Source organism: Stylophora pistillata, chromosome 7, assembly GCF_964205215.1.
Source record: "Stylophora pistillata chromosome 7, jaStyPist1.2, whole genome shotgun sequence".
NCBI classification, from domain to species: Eukaryota; Metazoa; Cnidaria; class Anthozoa; order Scleractinia; family Pocilloporidae; genus Stylophora; species Stylophora pistillata.
Window position 1 is genome coordinate 10,532,316 of NC_142525.1, and position 18,833 is coordinate 10,551,148.

Here is an 18,833-nt window from a genome sequence, read left to right on the forward strand (position 1 = left end):
GTGTATGCTACTGATTGGTTTTCCTATCTATGCAGCAAGAAGCTATTTTCTTTCCATTACCCATCCCTCCTCAATGACTATTTGTTTTGGAAATCTCTCCTATCTTTTTGATTTTCTGTGTCAGAAAGTCTCTCTGTTAATATTGTTTGTATGTTTAGGCACTGTTAGGTTCAGTAGCCTTTATGAAATACATTATAAAGAAATCTTGTCATACATAAAGGCTGCCTTAATTTGTCCCAAACGTTACTTGTGGTCAAATCTTATGTGGTTAATATCAGTGTGAATTTGAAGACGCAATAATCTGCGACAAAAACTGCCCAAATCAAGTTTCCGGAAAACATTTCAACAAGTCAGAGAAAGCAAGTCATGCTCTAACGAACTGTGTGCCGAAGGTTCCGCTTACAGTTTCCTCTGGCGTGCGAAAATAGCAACTTCCGCTTCCATTGACACGCATTAATTACCAATAATTATTATCTTCACTTTAGCATTTCTCTGTTCTTTCAATCTACATCAGAAACGACTGATGGAAGTTAAATAGTTGGTTTTAATGCAAAATAAGTCCTTAGCAAACTAACAAAGAAAAATAAAGTGACCTTCTGGTGCGCATCAATTCATACGTCGGCCGTCGGTCATTGTTCAACTTACCCTTCATTTGATGTTCCCAAGTACGTTCCTTCAAACGAAGGGCACCGAAAAAGGCTCAGTAATCGTCCCGAAGACAGAAATATGTAACAAGTTTATCAAATACATGTTCAACATACGCCTATTTCTAAAGGTTGGTGCTAAAATGTACCCAATTTTTCACATTTACGCGATTGAAATAAAGCAACAACGGATATTACTGAAGTTCAAGTTGAAATAACGGAGTCAATAACTCTGAATAACTTTATTATTCTGTCTGTACCTGTGCTTTCTTCAGGTCAACTCTTCACAATTGGACAGTGATGTGAACTTAATCCAAATTTCTCCCTGATTACTAATCTTTCGACGATAGATTGACTGATTAATGTATTTTACATGCGCAAAAGACATTACACGCAAAAGGGAAACATGACTCCAGTAAAATAGTCAAAATGAAAAACATCCGATTAACACAGTCACGCAATGAAAACCTAACTTTGCAATGAGTTTTTTCGGCCTCAGACAAAAACATCATGTTAAAAAAATTTGTAACAGAATCCCTTTAAGTTTCGCATAAACAACCTTTAACCGCCTGAAGCTGCGGACGAGTCGTTGTTAAAGTTGTTTCTATACAACATCGCTTTGTATCACCCCTCCCTCAGGTCACGTATCTTGAGACTAACAAATTACCTGTGGCGATGTTCTGTTTCCCACTGTAACTGATATCATGAACGTGTCTTTGGATCAGGGTATTTTCCCCTCTTTCATCAATGAGGCACTAATTTGTCCTCTGATTAAAAAGGACAACCTTGATTCTGATGTCTTTGCCAACTATCGGCCCATCTCCAATCTAACGTTTCTCGTAAGGCACAAGAGAGAACAGTGGCTTGTTCCAGATTGAAGGATATCGCACCCTGACTACCGATGGCTTATTAACCAAAATGCAACCAGCATACAGAAAGCATCACAGTACTGAAACTGCCCTTGTACGAGTTGTTAATGATATACATCAGGTCACAAACAATGAATGCGAAGCTGTTCTAATGTTGCTAGACTTATCCGCGGCTTTTGACACAATGGACCCCACTATCCTTCTCGATAGGCATCGGGATCGCTATGGTTTTTGCGAAATGGTGCTTCGTTGGATTTAATTATACCTTAAAGATCGTCCTCAATGCATTGCCCTCGATGAGATTCTTTATCGACCAAGATATCTGTCTTGTGGTGTTCCGCAAGGGTCGGTCCTTGGCCCGCTGTTGTTCTCACTGTATATTGCCCCTCTTGAGGATATCATCTCCGCACGCGGTTTCGACGCAACTATCAGTGTATGCTGACGACACCCAGCTCTACATTTTATGCATAAAGGCTGGGACCGCCCCCTTGCATTAGAAAATCTCAATTTGTGTTTCGATGATATCGTGAGTTAGAATATAAGTAATGCGCTTAAATGTAATCCGTCAAATACTGAGAAAACCCATTTTTCTTCGCGTTTTTCACCTGCTGAACCGATTACTTCGATTAAAGTCGGCCTTACAAGTGTTGTCAAAGACCTTGGAGTCTTGATGCAAGTGCTGAGTTCCAGCCCCCAATGCAAGGACAAGTCCAGAGACATTAACACAAAAGCCACACCCGTTTCTACCACTTCATGCAGTACCACAAAGATCAGACTATTGCCAACGTGACCAGTATACCTAAACCTAAAAGCCTCCATAACCCTAACAAGATCCATAAGCTGACACAAAAATACAAACTACAGAGCAACATTGCACGACAAAGAAAGTCAACGCAGCCACCGTTTACTTCTCCTGCAAAGATCACTGCACTAACTAGGTCATTAGAAGCATGATGATTGCAGAAACAAACGCAACAAATAGGGGAACCAACGATATTCTTTCAAATCATTGTGTTCACAACAATCACTAAAGGGAGCTGACTACTAGATGGCACTATCCAGAAACCTGGTTATGGGTCAACCTGCCCCAACGCATGTTACATACCTTGAGTATCCCAATTTCCATGAAATTAAGCGATGCGGGGGGTATTAAGCACCCCTCCAAATTGAATAATTAAGTTAATTCCTTACAGCTATATCACTCAACAAGACAGTAGGTCTCCCTCTAAGTACCCGAGTTCGTGAGTGGACCGGAGGACCAACTTAGGTTGAATTTGTTTCCACACCAGGGGCTATTTCACTATCAAACCTAGAGAGTCTAAAAGCATTTTTAAAACTCTGTCAATTGTTTTCTCTGTTCATTGATGATTTAGGCCAGTACAGTCCTGGACAACAGATTGTAAAGTGACGACTGTAAGTTAATACATGCACCTTCTTGAGCCATGTACATGTGCCAAGTCTACCAGTTGAATATAACTCTTGTCGCCAATACAATGCAAGGTCGTTCAAGTGCATGTACTAGTAATCCCTACAAGCGCCAGTACAAAATATGGTGTCCTAGTTCATTGATCACCGGAACGATTAAGTCTAAGTCAACAGACTAAACAGTCCATGTAATATTACTACCAACTTAAAAGGTAGCCGGTTATTTCATCAGGGTGTTAGTTCGCCAAGGTCAATTCGCCAACGTATGGGGTAGATTCGCCAACGCCTAATGTCGGTTCGCCAACGCTTATTTGTCAGTTCGGCCAACGTCTTAAATATATCTTATTAACCAAGCGCGAGGGCCGTATTTGGAGAATATCGGCCCGAGGTCTTGACAGTACGGAATGAGCGCAGCGAGGTCCGTACAAAAAAGACCGAGGCCCGATATTCTTTCAGTACGGTCCCGAGCAAGCTTGGTTAATAAGAGATTTATTATACGACTGAAGTTCAAAGGGACACAAGTGCGGTATCATTCGGGACCATTCGGGACAGCGCCCGGTCCAATACTTAGAGAATATTGGATCGGCTATAGAGCATTTTGATTGGTTGATTTTAGTTATTGGCCCTCTGACTGCCCAAGTCGTGTGATAAGTAATTGTACTTACTGACAATGACCAGGGGAATAAAATTTTACTTTTGATATATTCACGGGTGTTCGTAAGTTAGTATCATTTGAAATTATTAGTGTCACTCTCTCCAGCCTCTCATTTCCTCGACGGCTGATCGTGTTTGAAAAAGACTTTGAAAACCATCCAAGGCTTTTACCCAGTAGAATATAAACCCACTGTAAGACATTTTTTTATTTAACATTTGCGTAGTTAAATAGCTATTGACTCGCAATATATTTGTTTGATTACGCGTGAAGAAGCGTTGTTTATTATTCACTTCTTGCACTAGCATAGCAACTGAAAGTCGAACGAAGTCCGTCGATCGATCCAGTGAAAAAATGTGTCTGACAATAAAAACCACTGGGCTAACCTGCGATAACGTGTCCTTTTTTTAGCCGTATAGGAAAAAAAGAGTTTGGTCACGGCTCCCATCAAAGAACGAACGAGCACATAGTCAAAAGTTTGCCAAGAGCTGGAAAAACAACGCTTCCCCATCTAAGATGCCACAATTCATTTGATAAAAACAAATGCATCGTGCTTAATACAAAAATATGCTTTGTTACTTAAAAATCTAGATTTAGGAGAAATTATGCTCCTTTTTAACATTCTTCATCTCTAATAAAGTTTAAATGACGCCCAGTTTTAAATGATACCAGAATCATAGGACATTCTCAATCGGTTCCCAGCATGCTTAGACACAAAACTAGTTCAAGCCCCTGTAGAGAGAAAAGATGACAGGCTCTTATTATCATCAGAAGCGAATGGCACAGTGGCTGTACTTTTCTAGATCTATCTATAGTCTCTTCAAGAACTGCTGCTCGTTTAAAATGTGCTTTGTTAAAAGTTCACTCATTAAGTACCTCTTTAAACTGCTGACAAAGACTTCAGTTTATAGTCATTACACAGTCCATCCTCCAAATATTTTTTGATCATCAGTTCCCAACAAATAGAGAGGGAAAAAATGAAGGAAATCCCCCCTTTACTGATTAGGCTTAGGTGTTTGTTTAAATAACTTTTCAAGAATCTGTATCTATCATTCTTGTAAGTAGAAGAAAAGCAGTAAGTTTTGAGCTCGGTGAAGAAATAGAGAAAGATGTTTTCATCTTGTCTCGAGCATGGGACAAAGAAACAACTTCTGAATCCCTATCAGGAATCGAACCTCAAATCACAGAGACTCTACATATGGTGAGCAAGGTCCTTCAGAAGTTCATATATAACACGCGTCCTGTACAATGCTAGGATCAACAATCTTTGTGGTTCAGTGGTAGAGCGTCGGACTGCGGGATTCCGAAGGTATGAGGTTCGATTCTTCAGGGGGACTCAGATTTTTCCGTTTTTCCCGCGCTCGGGATAAGACGAAAAACATCTTTCTCTATATCATGCTTGTTTGTGTATCATAGCTAGGCCACGATGTAGTGGGGAAATCAATGCAATGCCGTTCTTTTGAGAGCAACCTTGCTCTTAAGATAATGTGTTCGACAAGACTCGGATAAAAGTTTTGCACATCAAAGATCAAATTGCGACTAGTACATGTGACTTTCCAATCACCATTACTGCATTATTAATTTTTACCTATAATATCTCGGTACCAGCTCCAAACTTTAACGGTTGGCATTTCAATTTAGTAACATGAGTAGGCTATGTGGTCTGTGAATAGTTAATATTAGCGTTTCAGTTATCGTTTTGCGCCGTGTTACGTGAGTCACTTTGTGGGAACTTACCAAATCTCCTTGTCGTTGCCTTCCGGGTTGTCAAAAATGGTAATTGGATTGGCTCGGCAAGGTCCACCAACGGATGGAACTGCACCAGTGAAACGACGAGCGCGAGGATTCTGTAATGGATCGTTATTAACAATTAATGATAGATAACTTGATGCCAGATGCCCGGGCGGGAGAACATGAAGTTGTGTCAGGATAAAATTTACCTGAACTAACCATGAGGCTTTGTAACAGTTTTATGATCCCACCTTATTGGCTGTTAGTTGGCAACCCCCCTCCTTTATACTCTGAGCGACGACTGATCCCTCCTTCGCTCCATCTGTGAAAACCATGTGATCCGTTCACAAAATCCCACGATCCTCCCCTCTCAGGCGACAAATAACGACTGATCCCTTAGGAAGGGAATCATCCGCTTTTACCGCAAGAAAAAAACATCTTTCTTGCTTACAGGCAATTGAAGGACAAGATGTTACCTCAATCATTGCAATGAGAAAAGGAACTGAAGGACGGAGGGGAAGAAGGATGGCTCCTTTCATCCTCTTCTCTTTGGTAAGAATGGAGCTGTTCAACTTGATATAAAATTTAAAGCGATGGCAGGATCAACATGTTAGATTTTAACCCCTTCCCTGCCACTGACGTATGTAAACGTAATGAGTTTCGTGTGTGAACGAACCCCTGTAACGCGTGGTCATTTATCTGAACAAGAGACAGTTGATTAAGGTGGTCAAGGTGTATTTGTTTGTCAAAGAACCGCTGACAAACTAGGCTCGTAAAATTTTCTGTTCCTTGCTTTGGGATCTTGCACACAGAGTGACATGCTTTTTCTGAGACATTTCTTTGAAAAAGAGGCCTGATGACTTTTTAAAACTTTCCTGATGACTTTTGAAAACTTGCAACTGTGCCTAGTATTTATAGAATATAAAATTATTGTCTTTTCGTCAAAATTGAATTTCAATAAAAATCCAATGTGGGCGCTTGCTGGTGGCTACTTTTTCTTTTTATAGCTACATTAAGATGTGGCAGGGAAAGGTTAATAAGCTATAATGTATGCCATTTTACCCCATTCGTTTCTTCTGTTTCCTCCAGTGCTTTTTCGTGGTACATCGTTCCAAGGCGTGAGCCGCCAAATTGAAATGATCCCCTGGATAGACTCATCACATCCAACCTGAAAACAGACATCCGGCAAAAGACTCAATCTCACCGCTCTTTAATGAAAAAGTTAACAGGCAGAAGTGATAGGTTGATGATCAGAAATACTTGTGATGTAAACCTAACACCCAGGAAGTCATGGCTTAGAATCCTTGACTGGAAATATCTGAGTGGTAAGAAATAGTTTTAGATAACCGGAACCAGTTCAATTGCTAATACGGGGTGTGGTGCAGACTTCTCCAGTCGTTTCCAGTTTTTTGTTACAATTTTTTAACGACGTGTGTGTATTACTTCGTGCCTATGACACCACAAGCGGTACTATGAGGGCTGGTTTCTTCAGTGCCAGAAAACACACCAGCGCCAGAAATACACGACAGTCAGATAGGTCCACTAGGACACTACTCCTCATGATGTACAAGTAGCTTGAACTCTTACACAAGTTACCAAGCACTGTGACATATTTAATGCAGTGAGGTTTAATTCGAAGGGGGACATTCGTGACACTGATCTTAGGAACCAGGGAGAAAAACGTTACCATTCTTGATAAATTAATAACTTATTATCGAAAATGATATCATATTATTAAATTCGTCCTGGAGTCATCCCGACACCTCTGAATATGTGAAAGGTATCGGTGTTAAAACATTAGAAGCAAACCAAATCATGCAAACTTGTGGATTAGGGTGGGGGGGGGGGGGGGGAGAGGTTTATCAGTGCTGAGACACGAGTCCTTGATAATTTTTCTTTAACGAAAGGAGTTGAGGGGGGGGGGGGAGGTGTCGTAGCTTATCAAAGATTGGTGAGAAATCCTGATGAAGAGAATCGGAACAGGTTCACAGTGGGGAATATTTCTTCATGCAAATCACAAAATGAAAGGATATGTGAAGAAGTTGTCTTATTAAAGTTGCATCTCAAAGAAATGTTAGGAGGGAGGGACAATGAGTTATAGGTACCAGTGACACTTGTTTGTTTTCATAAATAATCAGTTCGACCATCTTCATTTATCAGAAACAAAAAAATCGCCTATGTTGTTATTAGATACCTTTTCTGGACCTTGCTCAGTTTACTGGCCAAACATACAATGACAATGGACTGGACGAAAAAAAAGAAGCAGACTGCTATGACACCAGCGATGATAACTGAAATGGGATAATAACAATCAGTCTACTTTCAATGTCGAAATAGCAAAACTTTATGGAACACTAAAGCAGATGTATGGCCCCCTCGCCATCTTAAAACAATGCGATACCGGTGCAGCGCCCTACCAACGTTAACTGAGCTAACAAGCCAACTGGGAGCCGGTCATTTTGAAGGTTCGTAATGAACCCATGAAGAGATGAATAAATGACTGAATATATGAAAATCGTATATGTAAACTTTTTACTTTGTCACTGCTTAACTCCTCCATCAGTATGAAATAATAAGCAAAATTTTAGGCCTACAATAAAACAGAATAATTCAAATAACGTGTTTACTTCAGTCATCTATAGATCTGAAACCCACCATGCAATTGTTAATGCGATTTTTATCGCACTGAGCAGACTCTCGCTGAGCATGCTCTATTAACAAAGTACACCACTAGGGTATGGTTGTGTTTACGATTTGTGGGAAAAATGCCTGCAAGTAATCGATAGAAGTACATCATACAATGGTAACTGACTTACGTATTTCGTGTAGTCTGTTACAGCATATTAACGAATCGGTGCAGTCTGCTGCGCCTGAAAGAAACGCATATATATATTTTGATTCGACATGACTCCGCGTAATGCAGCATTATCAATAAGTATGTGTTAAGAAAATATAACTCAGTTGAGTTTCTAATCACCAGTAATGTTCTTAAAAGTTATCAAGCAAATTTTGTAGGCATACTGCAGACTAGATTCTTGGAAGCTACTGCGTCACATTTTAGCTCGACTTTAAAATTCATTAATTTCTTTATCGCACCAATTGTTTTATATCAGTGTTGTTGGATGCCAATTTCTGGCGAGGTTTTGGACCAAAACTCGATCCCGGAGGGATGTAAATTCAGAGCAACATCGCATGTTGAACGTCTAGGAGTGGTGATGTTTAACTATTTACGATTCGCATAGCCTTTCGTAGAGAAACAAATCACTGATCTCAACATTTTCGAAACTGTAAAGGAAATTCCTAAACAACAGCCTGATATGAATGGCGAAGATCTGTCATCAAACGAATGTTTTGTACTCGAAATAAATCTTCATTTGTTTAAGCAGGTTTTACAGTTTTCCACTACCTGTCAAATAGATTTCAGTAACTTTCAATAAAGTTTAGAATCTTCGCGTGAGGAGTCGTTGTCACGGACGGATTATTTCAAAATGGCGCATCTATCAATTGCGTGTGAACTGCGCATTCAACTCTTGCGATACAAACGTAGTATGCTTACATTGTAACTCTTCATGTCAGTAAAAACGATCCACGAGACCGTCGATTGATAAATGTTTCTCTTTTGAAATTTCTTCGGCCTGTATATTGTACCGACCACTTTCACTTGACATTTAACTTACCTTCGTTTAAAACATTGAGCAGCAATATAATACAGAGACAGACTCTGTTGTTCATTTGTATCGTATACATTTCTCTGCGTTGGGCTGTTCGCTGGAGTTTCGGCAAATTTCAAAGAAAAAGAGCTTATGTCACAGATAAGGTAGGTTCAAATTTGCATTCACTGGACCTTTGAAGGCATATTTGAATAATTTGGCTTTGGAATATGCAAGTTTTGCTCAAGAATAGAGTCATCGGACCCAGCAAGACACTTGAAACATGTATTGTGTTTGTTTGTTTGTTTTTTTTTTATAACGAAAACAATGGATATTAGGGAAGCGTGGAAAAAACAAAGCAAAAACGCATAATGACAGCAAACGGTGATATCTTTATGAATAACATCAGTAAAGGACTTTTAACGACATTTTTCTCTCTGCTGATTCGCAATAAAAGATCGATTGCTTTTGCAAAGAAAAAACGTGAAGTTGGATAACTCACAACAATTCAATATCAATGTCAATTTTCTTCATTTCACATATTAAATTACATTTCAATTACAGGGGTTTGTATTAAATATTAGAGAAAGAGGAAAAAAATAAAGGTAATATTTGGCCACAAAAATAAGGTTGAGATGCACACGGTGTCCAAGGTAGCGAGAGCTTTCTAGTTGGGTACCGTAGTGGTCATATAAATAGCAGAAATGCAGGGCGTACATTTAAGATTGGTGAGTACGGTTTCCCAGATCTTTGAACCAATAACTTTCGCCGCTTCTTAAAGTCAGTCATTACGAAATTATAGAAATTGCAGTTCCATGTTTGGATCAGTGCCTTTGTCTGAAATCATGATTCCAATTTTGTGATGTCAAAACATGTTTGATGCAGCGTACTGTTTCCTGATAAAGCATTGGAACCTCTTTGGTTCTTCCTATGTCATGGCAATAGCCACTGTAAAGCATGTTATTCACTGAAAATTAATAATGTCTCAGTTTCTGACCAGATTTTAATTGCTCGTTTTGTCAATTCCAAACAGACCTAGATCAATATTTATCAGTTTTGACAGATATATTCTAGAGTTAAAAGATATCATTCTTTTAGCTCTTTTACATTATAATACAATCATTCAACCATCTTAGATTTCTAATAAAAGATGCGTTTCGAAAGCACTAGATGAATGGACCTGTTGTGAGGTGAAATATTTGTCATTGTTGTTATTATGATTTAAATTTTTTACGTCGGTTGCAATGTTTAGTTTACCTTGACAATAATCTTCTGACTTTGACCTTGCACATTCTTGCCATAAGCTCGATACAGGTGGGCACATTTAGCATAAGTAATAAACCAGATTTTGTGCCAACTTCTTCTTTCAACTTTCCTCTTAAAATTCTCGAGACTAGCGAAAAATGTTATTTTTGTTTTAATAGTTTAGCAGAAGTGCACGTGTGCACTGAGGAGATTAGGTTAAGCTGTTACATTCAACTCTGTGAATCATTTCAGTCCTGACTGACTTGTTTTCAGTTATAATTAAGAGGCTAGGTAGATTAGGGTCGGAGCATTAACTGTACTTCGCAGAAACAGCGCACCCGGAAGGAACGTGGATGGGTGAAGAATTCCATTCCTTTCGACAACCACCCCTTCGAAGCATCGTCTACCCAGTCGATTATACCAAAACCTAGGGCTCAGTGTAAAACCTCCCACAAAGAGTGGTTTCAACCATGATTATCAACCTTATTGCAAATTTCTCATTTCTTGGATGTTTCAAAGGACTTAGCCAGGATTTTTTACGGGAGTGGAAGGATGCATTAACAAATTTCTGCCGCCCTTACAAGGAAAATTGCTTAAATCGCCTCACCTCCTCATACATTAGAGGGCTTGTATCGAGGCGCCGAGAGGAACAACAATGGATTATATATCACAAATGAAAATATTCATGTTTTGTAGATTATCCGAATTTGGCAGCCCTAAATTGTAAGGTTCGTGCTGTTGATTTAAAAAACATTACGTTACAAAGGTAGTTGCATAGGTATCCCAATGGTCAACATTTAAATCAAGAAATGTTTCATAATATTGTTACTGATCTATGCATTTAAACCTCCATTAAATTTTCCGTTAGATACATTTTTGTGATGATTCCAGTGTCATCATCGATGCCAATGCTATGGTTACACGTACAGAGCACTAATTTAAGTTCAGGAAAATTTCTGAGACAAGATGCTCAATTTCGCATAGTAGTTTCGATACAGATTGCACTCACACAGAGCAGGTTCATGCCATATGTACTAAATATTCTAATGCGTGGAAGTGTTAACAGTTAACTCTCCAGTTGTTGAAATGCTACGCTAAATCGCATATGTTACAGTGGTATGGAAACAGAGAATAGTTCCAGTGCGCAGTTGATACCAATATCATCATGTAATTCAGTCCATGAAAATGTTTACATCGAGACCACTCATCTCCGATGTAAAGCTTCATCGTAGGGATTACCGTGCCGTGCTGACGCCTTAATTTAGGATGATCAACTGCTTTGTTGATCGAGCCAGAAGGACAACATCTAGCCTGCCACATCTTGAATAATCTCGTTGACAATACAAGCATCCAGGTAGGTTGACGTCGTGTACATATTTGGCGGACTTGTTCGATTCTCACGCATCGCTACCTCGTAGGAAGGTAAGAAGGGGAATCTATTTATAGATAGTGATTCAGAGTCCAGTTCATCTGACCGAGATCTGAAAGGAAATAATAAAATCAGTTTTTAATCCGTAAAAAAAAAACACCAACATATGAGCAAACGACCGCAAGTGGTATATACAAAACACTCGATTTACACCAATATGGTCTTAATTCCATAAGAAATGACTGATTTTCAAGGGAAACACGAATTATAGGGAAGGCGGGTAAGCAACATTGAACGATTGAGCTGAATTTTGAGTTAATCATACCAATTCTTAGCGTTTGTACCGATGCAAAGATTAATTAAAAGCCAGTACAAGCCAGTTGGAAGATGGCTTCAGATACACGAAAAGGCAGTTTTGGAAAAGGTACATATTAAGGATGGGTCTTACAATAAGATTGGTGTGGAAATTGGCATGTTTCGGGTCATTTTGGGGTAAATTTTGGTTAGGACTAAGGGTAGCGGTCGTCATACTCTAATCGCTGGAAATCAACACATCGTTTCCCCTCTCTCTCCTCCCCCGTCACCTCTTCCCCACCCCCAGCCCCAAGGAATTCAAACAGCGTAAAGCCTGTAACAGGCCCTCTGTATTTGGAAGCGACCGAAAAAGCGAGCGCGTGAAAAATGACAAGCTCCTTAAATCGCTTTCATTGACTGAGTGTCTAGAGAATGCGAAGAACTTGAAACTCTGGGAAATCAGCGAACTCACCTCATTTCTATTTCAGACCCTAACCCAATCTAACAAAATTGACCACCGACTAGGTGAAGGAGACTTACCTATTTGCTCTCTCCCAAACTTTACAGCATACAGCCAATACTAAGATAGTATACTGAATAGCAAGGATTGCTCCCATTACGATTACCACTGTGATAGCAGCTAAAAAGAGAATTACAAGAGAACATACAAAGGTTAACCAGAGAAATAGAGACATGCAAAGTGACGGTAAGTGCTGCTTAAAAGTGAAATGTCCTCAAGTTGCACCATATCAACACAGAATACTTACGTTTTTTCATAGTGCAAAAGCTATTTAATGTAACTAATGTTCCTTCGGAATAAAATTTTGAACTTCCTAGACACCAATCATTTATCTTTGCCGTCTGTCTTCTATACTCGAAAAATATGGAAACCTGCATGTAAACCATCCTTTGATAGCTTCTCGTGCTCTATAAAAGTAACATGCCCCTTAGGCCCGCCAATTCCTAAAACAACGAGAGTTATCAGTCCTGGATTATAAGGTGCTTTATAAAATATTTTACTATTATATCTTCTTATTTGGTAATATCAAAATTTATTTGGAGAATTCTTTAGGCGGTTAATTAAAATGTCTCATGACCAATTAAGCGGCATTCGACAGAGTCTGGCAGCAAACTTTACCTCGTTTCCGGTATGTCGAACCATTGTTAGCCAAATTAGAAGGTTAAAATGAAAAAAGTAAATCAGATATCTAAAGAACTTACATAAAACTTACATGCATCATAGCTGTCACCCTCGGTATTATCCAAACTACCAACATGACTCTATGATAAACAAAGAAATGCGGTCATTATCTTTTTGCATCATTATGATTTCTTATAATTGGGTAAAAAATCTTTTAGCTCTAATGGAAATGTGTGGCTACTATTAAGCTTCTCCTTTCTCCATTTATTTTTCTTTCCCCCTTTATTCATTAATTGAATAATAAATCTAATGATCAGTTTGTGTACAGAATTGACAGGCAGCTCACTTAGTCTTGCTTTGGAGCTACATTTGCTTTGAAAACTTGATCCAGGGTGAAATTTCCCTAGAGAACAATTTTTTTTTGTCCGGCTATTCAAACGAGGGTTAGCCTTTGTCATGCAAAACCACGTTTAGTCTTTGTTTTAAACAAAAAAAATTATTTTTGTGATCAGAGCCAAGATGGCCTGTAGCTACCTCTTGTAAAACACTTATTCACTGAAACAGCCCACTGATTGCCTATAGCCATGCTTAGAGTTAGACTTTATCTCAATAACCGGTTCATTGTGAGAAATTGCAGCCCATTGCAGTTGGTTCTTAAAATCGTCTTTACAGCGCCGGTCTTTTCTCATTTGGAGGTACAAAGGTGAATTGGAAGTCGAGTAATATGAATTCTTCTATTCCCGCACACGTTTCTAACATTAAAAAACACCCCTTCAATAGACCAATAGAAGGAGAATTAGTCGAAATGTTTCATGAAGGTTTTCTAGGAAAAAAGAGATGTTATGATTGCTTTTGATTTATCTTGAAAAAGCATACTGTCATCGTATAAGACTTGATTTACATGGCAAAATCGGGTTCTCCACATATGCTTATCATATAGGGCCACGCTCAACCAGTGAGCTTTGCGCGCCGTTTTTTATTGTTATCATCCAGGAACTCAATACTGAGTCTCACACGTAGAGCTGTCAGGTACACGTGTCGGATACATGAGCGAATTTTAGATCAATGATGGAAGAAGAAATCAGTTCCGATTCGATCAATGCAACTAACGAAAAATCAGCATGGTTTTGGTCGTGAAGGTCCAGTAAATAATAATTTTGGATCTCATTTAACTGCGAGAGAAGAAACCTCTCGATTACCAAGAAGAGTGGTAGTTTGGGTTCAAGTCTCTTTTTCGAGTCACAATTTTGTAACCTTCGAGGGCAAATGACTCGAAGAAACTAAGCTTGTCTTTCACTATTTAACCCAGACTTGCCAACGCAAAAGCCCCTGTCGCCGAAAGTCTGAGAGAAGTCGCTTAGTGTGGATTTAGATGCTTGGCGACTTGCGTTTGCGGCAGTGCAGGGAAGTCTTGCCGCAACAGAAAAGAAGCTTTACCCGTTACAAATCAACAACGTGCAGACAGTGCGGGCAAACTGCCATCCGTCATTCTATTTTTGTGTCTAAAATGCATCATTCGACTTTCCTGTGAAAAAGATCAAAGACTGAGATCGCTAAGAACCTCTAAGAACTCCCGAAGGCATAAAAATTTATTTATTAACCTGAAAGGGCTGAAAATTAACTTTAATTCCGGAGAATACTTCAGAGAGTTGTTCGTCAATCTAGGAGGGCACAGTCCAATTGAAAAGTCTTCGCTGCACGACATGGCCTCGACACGCCAAGCACGAATAATCGAACTTTGGTTTTTTGAGCACTAGCTAAATCACTCTTCATAAATGTGGACACACCACATGTACAAGCACACCAAATAATGTATATTCATTTCTCGAAATTACATTAGAAAGTAAGTTCATTTCATTTTACAGAATCTTTTCGTTTTCTTCGACCGCTTCAAAGTTCCTATGTCTACTCCCGAAAAACTTTCGCCCCGAGAGGGTTTGAAATGGGTAGAAAGGTACCTCAACTCCTACATTGGCCAACTTGAAACTGTAAGAAGGTTACATTCACTTAAAATTTAATTCGTTTCTCTTTTTCTATCCCGGTTTCTGATGTACTTTAGTGACCTTTACAAGCTCCGGTTGCTTTCAACCCGGACGTTATTCTTGCTCACTACTTTCTCTTCTTTATCTCTCCTAAGAAACATATCAAAGGGAAAGTCTAAAGGTTTGTACTTTGGACCCGCTGACATTTCACGTGAAATGCTGTTAAAAGCTAAGGTTCACTTGGATCCTTTCAAATTCGATCGGTAAAAGCTCAGGTTCACTAGAATCCTTTCAAATTCGATCAGAAGACTTATAATGTGTAACACCGTGCAGCCAGGCTATACAATGAAACCTTCCTTTGACGGGACTCGAATTGTTTAAGTGGGCCTATCGAGAAAATATTTTAACCGTTTGACTTATCGTCCTATGACCCACAAAGTTTGCTGTCACGGTGGCTGATTAAACGAATAGGAAAGAGTGAGTATTTTGTTTCTTTTCTTTTTAAGATTTGTGGCAGGATCAACGATACTAAAGAACTTCGCGACGCGGTAATCAGTAGCGAGATCTTCTTCATGCCCGACTCGCGACTTGAGTCATTCCCAGCTTATTTTTCATGTATTTTACATTTTTTTAATGGTAAAATTTGATTCACAGGTGTTTTCAGTTAAAGACCAGACTGTTAACATCTTAAACCTTGCGAGCAGGACTTTGATTGTGAAGCAGAACGAAAACTTTGCTTAGAAATTAATTCCGACAGATATCTGATGATCGAGTGTCTCGGCCGAGAAGAAATGCCGCGTAATACTAATCATGCATGAAGCGTGTTTCAAGTATTTTGAGTAATGTCAAATAATGGTCAACCACCAATACAATCCTGCATCATATTTCTGCATATTTTATTGTACTCAGGCTATTGTTCATCCTTTCAATTCATGGGTCTCCTATATTTGATTTTGGTCTAACAAAAAAAGGCACCTCCATATTGAAAAGAGTTTGGGCTATTTTGACAAACTATCTCATGTGACCTACCCAACGGCGCTCACGACATTGCGGTCAGCCAGCTATTCACCATGGTCAAGACTGTTTACATCACTTTGTTCTTCAGCAAAAAAGATGTTTTGAGGTATTTCATTGGCCAGTTGAAGACGTTTTTAGGTCTTCAAATGGGATTTATATCTTTCGGGCTTTATTTCAGGACAAAAAAACTGTCGATTTGCAGAGTGTATTGATGTTATAAAATCTTGAGTTCGTGGCGAGGATAAAAAAACTCATGATAGAGTCGTGATGTAAAGATGTTCGCAGTTGAAATCACGCAAGACAAAAATTTCCTTGCGTGACGTTTTTCATGGTGCCTGACCCGCAAAGGGTGACGACTGTCTGTGAACCTGCCCAGTTTTCATAGCGACTTCAGTGAGTCTCGAAAACAATTTTTTTTACACGCTTTGCTTCCTTTTCTCTCTAACTTTTGGGCAACCCGACACTCTTGAAGATCTGTAGGAAAAGGCAAACCAAGAAAATTTTTAGATTTGCTCTACATAAATACGTACGTGGGTCGCGGTCTAGGATCGAGAAAAACTGGAGTTATGGCAGGTACAAAGGCGTGACTAATTTCTGGAAGCACATTGTTTGCAGGATCACAGGCAGACAGCCCTATGGTGATGTCAGTTATTTAACCATTTACTATAGCTCAGACGGACAAAGTCTGCCCCTAAATCAACTCTTCACTTGCAGTAGTAAAAGTAATACATTTCAAAAGAAGATAGCAAGAATGACAAAAGAAAAAAATTTCAAAGCTATAATGAAGAGCATTGTTTGCAACAACGCGGAGAATTTACTCGGGAATAATTGTTGAAACTACACAATCATTGTGAGTATACGAAACATCGTTGCGTTTCGCTTCGTTAATAAGCCCTTAGAATCAAAAAAGGAAATTATTACTTGTAGTTGGCGTTTTATATTTTTTCAGTATAATGCTATGGAGATAGAGGTGCGAAGCTGCAGGAACAATGAGTACACTCTTCCCCAGTCGCACGCCTCTCGGCTTGGACACGATATAGTGACCTCCTGATGCAACAAACCAACGTACCCTTCTCTCGTGCTTCCCTTGCTGCATGTAAAAGAGGAAATCAATCACTTTACTTTCCCGCATGCAGGACGCTCATGCGTAACCATGCACGTGCACTTAGAACAGTAATCGTGACACTAACGGCTTTATTCGCTAAGCGTACCACTGTTTGAGGGTAGCAGGTGGTCAAAAATTCCCTTTAAACTCTTGTAAAAAGATCTCATGCGGCTGCCGCCCAGTGCCGTGCTTGAAATACCACATCCTTGTATTTTGTTGATTGTCAAGTTAGAGTGCTCCTACCTAAGATAATTTGGTTAAATCAACTGAGTTGACAATGTAAATTATTTGAAGTACTCTTTACGGTGACCAATCTACTCAGTTGATTAAACCAAATTATCTTGTGATGGCACCCACCGACGCAACACCACAGTTTCTTTAGAAACTGAACCCTTTGCTGCTAAATGCCAAGGCCACATTTTTCAAGATTTAGTACATTTTAATTTTTGACAAACATAGTGGATGTTTACATCGATTGGCAAAAGGTTCCTTTTTTCGAAGATAACACCTACGTGCTTTGGTTCGCATTTAAAAAACTGGAAGGGCAACAGTTCAACTTTTGATGTTGCGTTAATGACACTGTGGTGCCATGTCTCACCAAGGTAGTATGAACGACAAGTTAGGATATTTTTAGAGTAGGCAAGTTTCATCTTTCTGTGCTATCTAAAAGGTGCTTCGTTGATATTTCTGAATGAGACAAGAATTTCTCAGAAATTCTAGTAAAATCGATTTCTGATCATTTTTCTTTGAAGTTACCTCTCTGACTGCACCTGACCTTGTCTGTTTTTCTTTTGACATTCATATTTATTATTCACAAAGCTGGGTATTGATATCTCTGCAATCGCTTTCGGAAATTTTATTCCTCGTGCCTGCGAAAATCTTCTTGTTAGATTGTCTGTAGTGCCCGATGACGAGAATCTCAGTGGAGAAAGCTATTTTAAGATGTGCAGTCTTCAAAGCTCGAATCATGCTAAGTTTTTAGAACGTGAAGCTGTCAGGATTTTATCATTGAATGGAGAAAGAGCCGCTTAATAATTCGCATTTTTTCCTTATATTTCTGTCTCGAACTTTCCTGATGAGTTGTAATAAATCTGTTACAAGGAATCTCTATCTCTCTAACTATGCATTGATTTCTCATTTTACTTTTTCAGAAGTCCAAGCTGACACTTCGCTGTGTGATTAAAAATTAGTTAAATAACTCGCCAAAGCGAAATTAAAACGAAGATCTAGTTTGCGCTGATAGTTGCAAAGATTGAAAACAACGTTGCAACACAGCCAAACTAATTATGACACTAAAATCCTGCTCACCAACAAAAGGAAAAAACACAAGAAAAAATTCAGAACTTACCATTTTTTTAAGAGCTGCTCAACGCATGCGAGTTCTTTTAACAACTTAATCTTACCTCTGCAAGCTAAAATCAAACTTTTTTTTTTAATTAATTGTGGCACGTGTATTCAAAAATAGAAAGTCATGTGAAAATCCACTGACGTCAGGTGATTTCTTTCAGGAAGACATATTCACACATGTTTGAATGGAGTATCGCTACTTTTGAGTTAAAGTTTATTTTTAAATTAGTTATATAATTTTCAAGGAAAAAAACATACTGATTAAGACACGTTTGGACGTTTTCTTGACTCGGTCACTTCCAAACACAAGAAAGTGGGTAATGACAAAGCCTTGTCATCCTGGAACGGAAACTAAAGGATAC

At 39.0% G+C, this 18,833-nt stretch overlaps 2 protein-coding genes across 2 annotated transcripts; both read right to left on the reverse strand.

The window, feature by feature from the left end:
* Positions 1 to 3,780: 3,780 nt before the first annotated feature.
* Positions 3,781 to 9,219, reverse strand: LOC111338857 (uncharacterized). The gene is made up of 6 exons (XM_022945400.2): positions 8,999 to 9,219; positions 8,138 to 8,191; positions 7,516 to 7,612; positions 6,384 to 6,489; positions 5,328 to 5,437; positions 3,781 to 4,322 (listed from the first exon to the last, which is right to left on the reverse strand). The coding sequence occupies exons 1-6, from the start codon at positions 9,066 to 9,068 to the stop codon at positions 4,310 to 4,312; spliced, it is 450 nt and encodes a 149-aa protein (XP_022801135.1). The 5' UTR covers positions 9,069 to 9,219; the 3' UTR covers positions 3,781 to 4,309.
* Positions 9,220 to 11,012: 1,793 nt separating this feature from the next.
* On the reverse strand, positions 11,013 to 18,490 carry LOC111338826 (uncharacterized). Its single transcript, XM_088729172.1, has 5 exons — positions 18,473 to 18,490; positions 17,089 to 17,109; positions 13,112 to 13,160; positions 12,420 to 12,519; positions 11,013 to 11,697 (listed from the first exon to the last, which is right to left on the reverse strand). The coding sequence occupies exons 1-5, from the start codon at positions 18,473 to 18,475 to the stop codon at positions 11,523 to 11,525; spliced, it is 348 nt and encodes a 115-aa protein (XP_088585298.1). The 5' UTR covers positions 18,476 to 18,490; the 3' UTR covers positions 11,013 to 11,522.
* Positions 18,491 to 18,833: the final 343 nt, after the last annotated feature.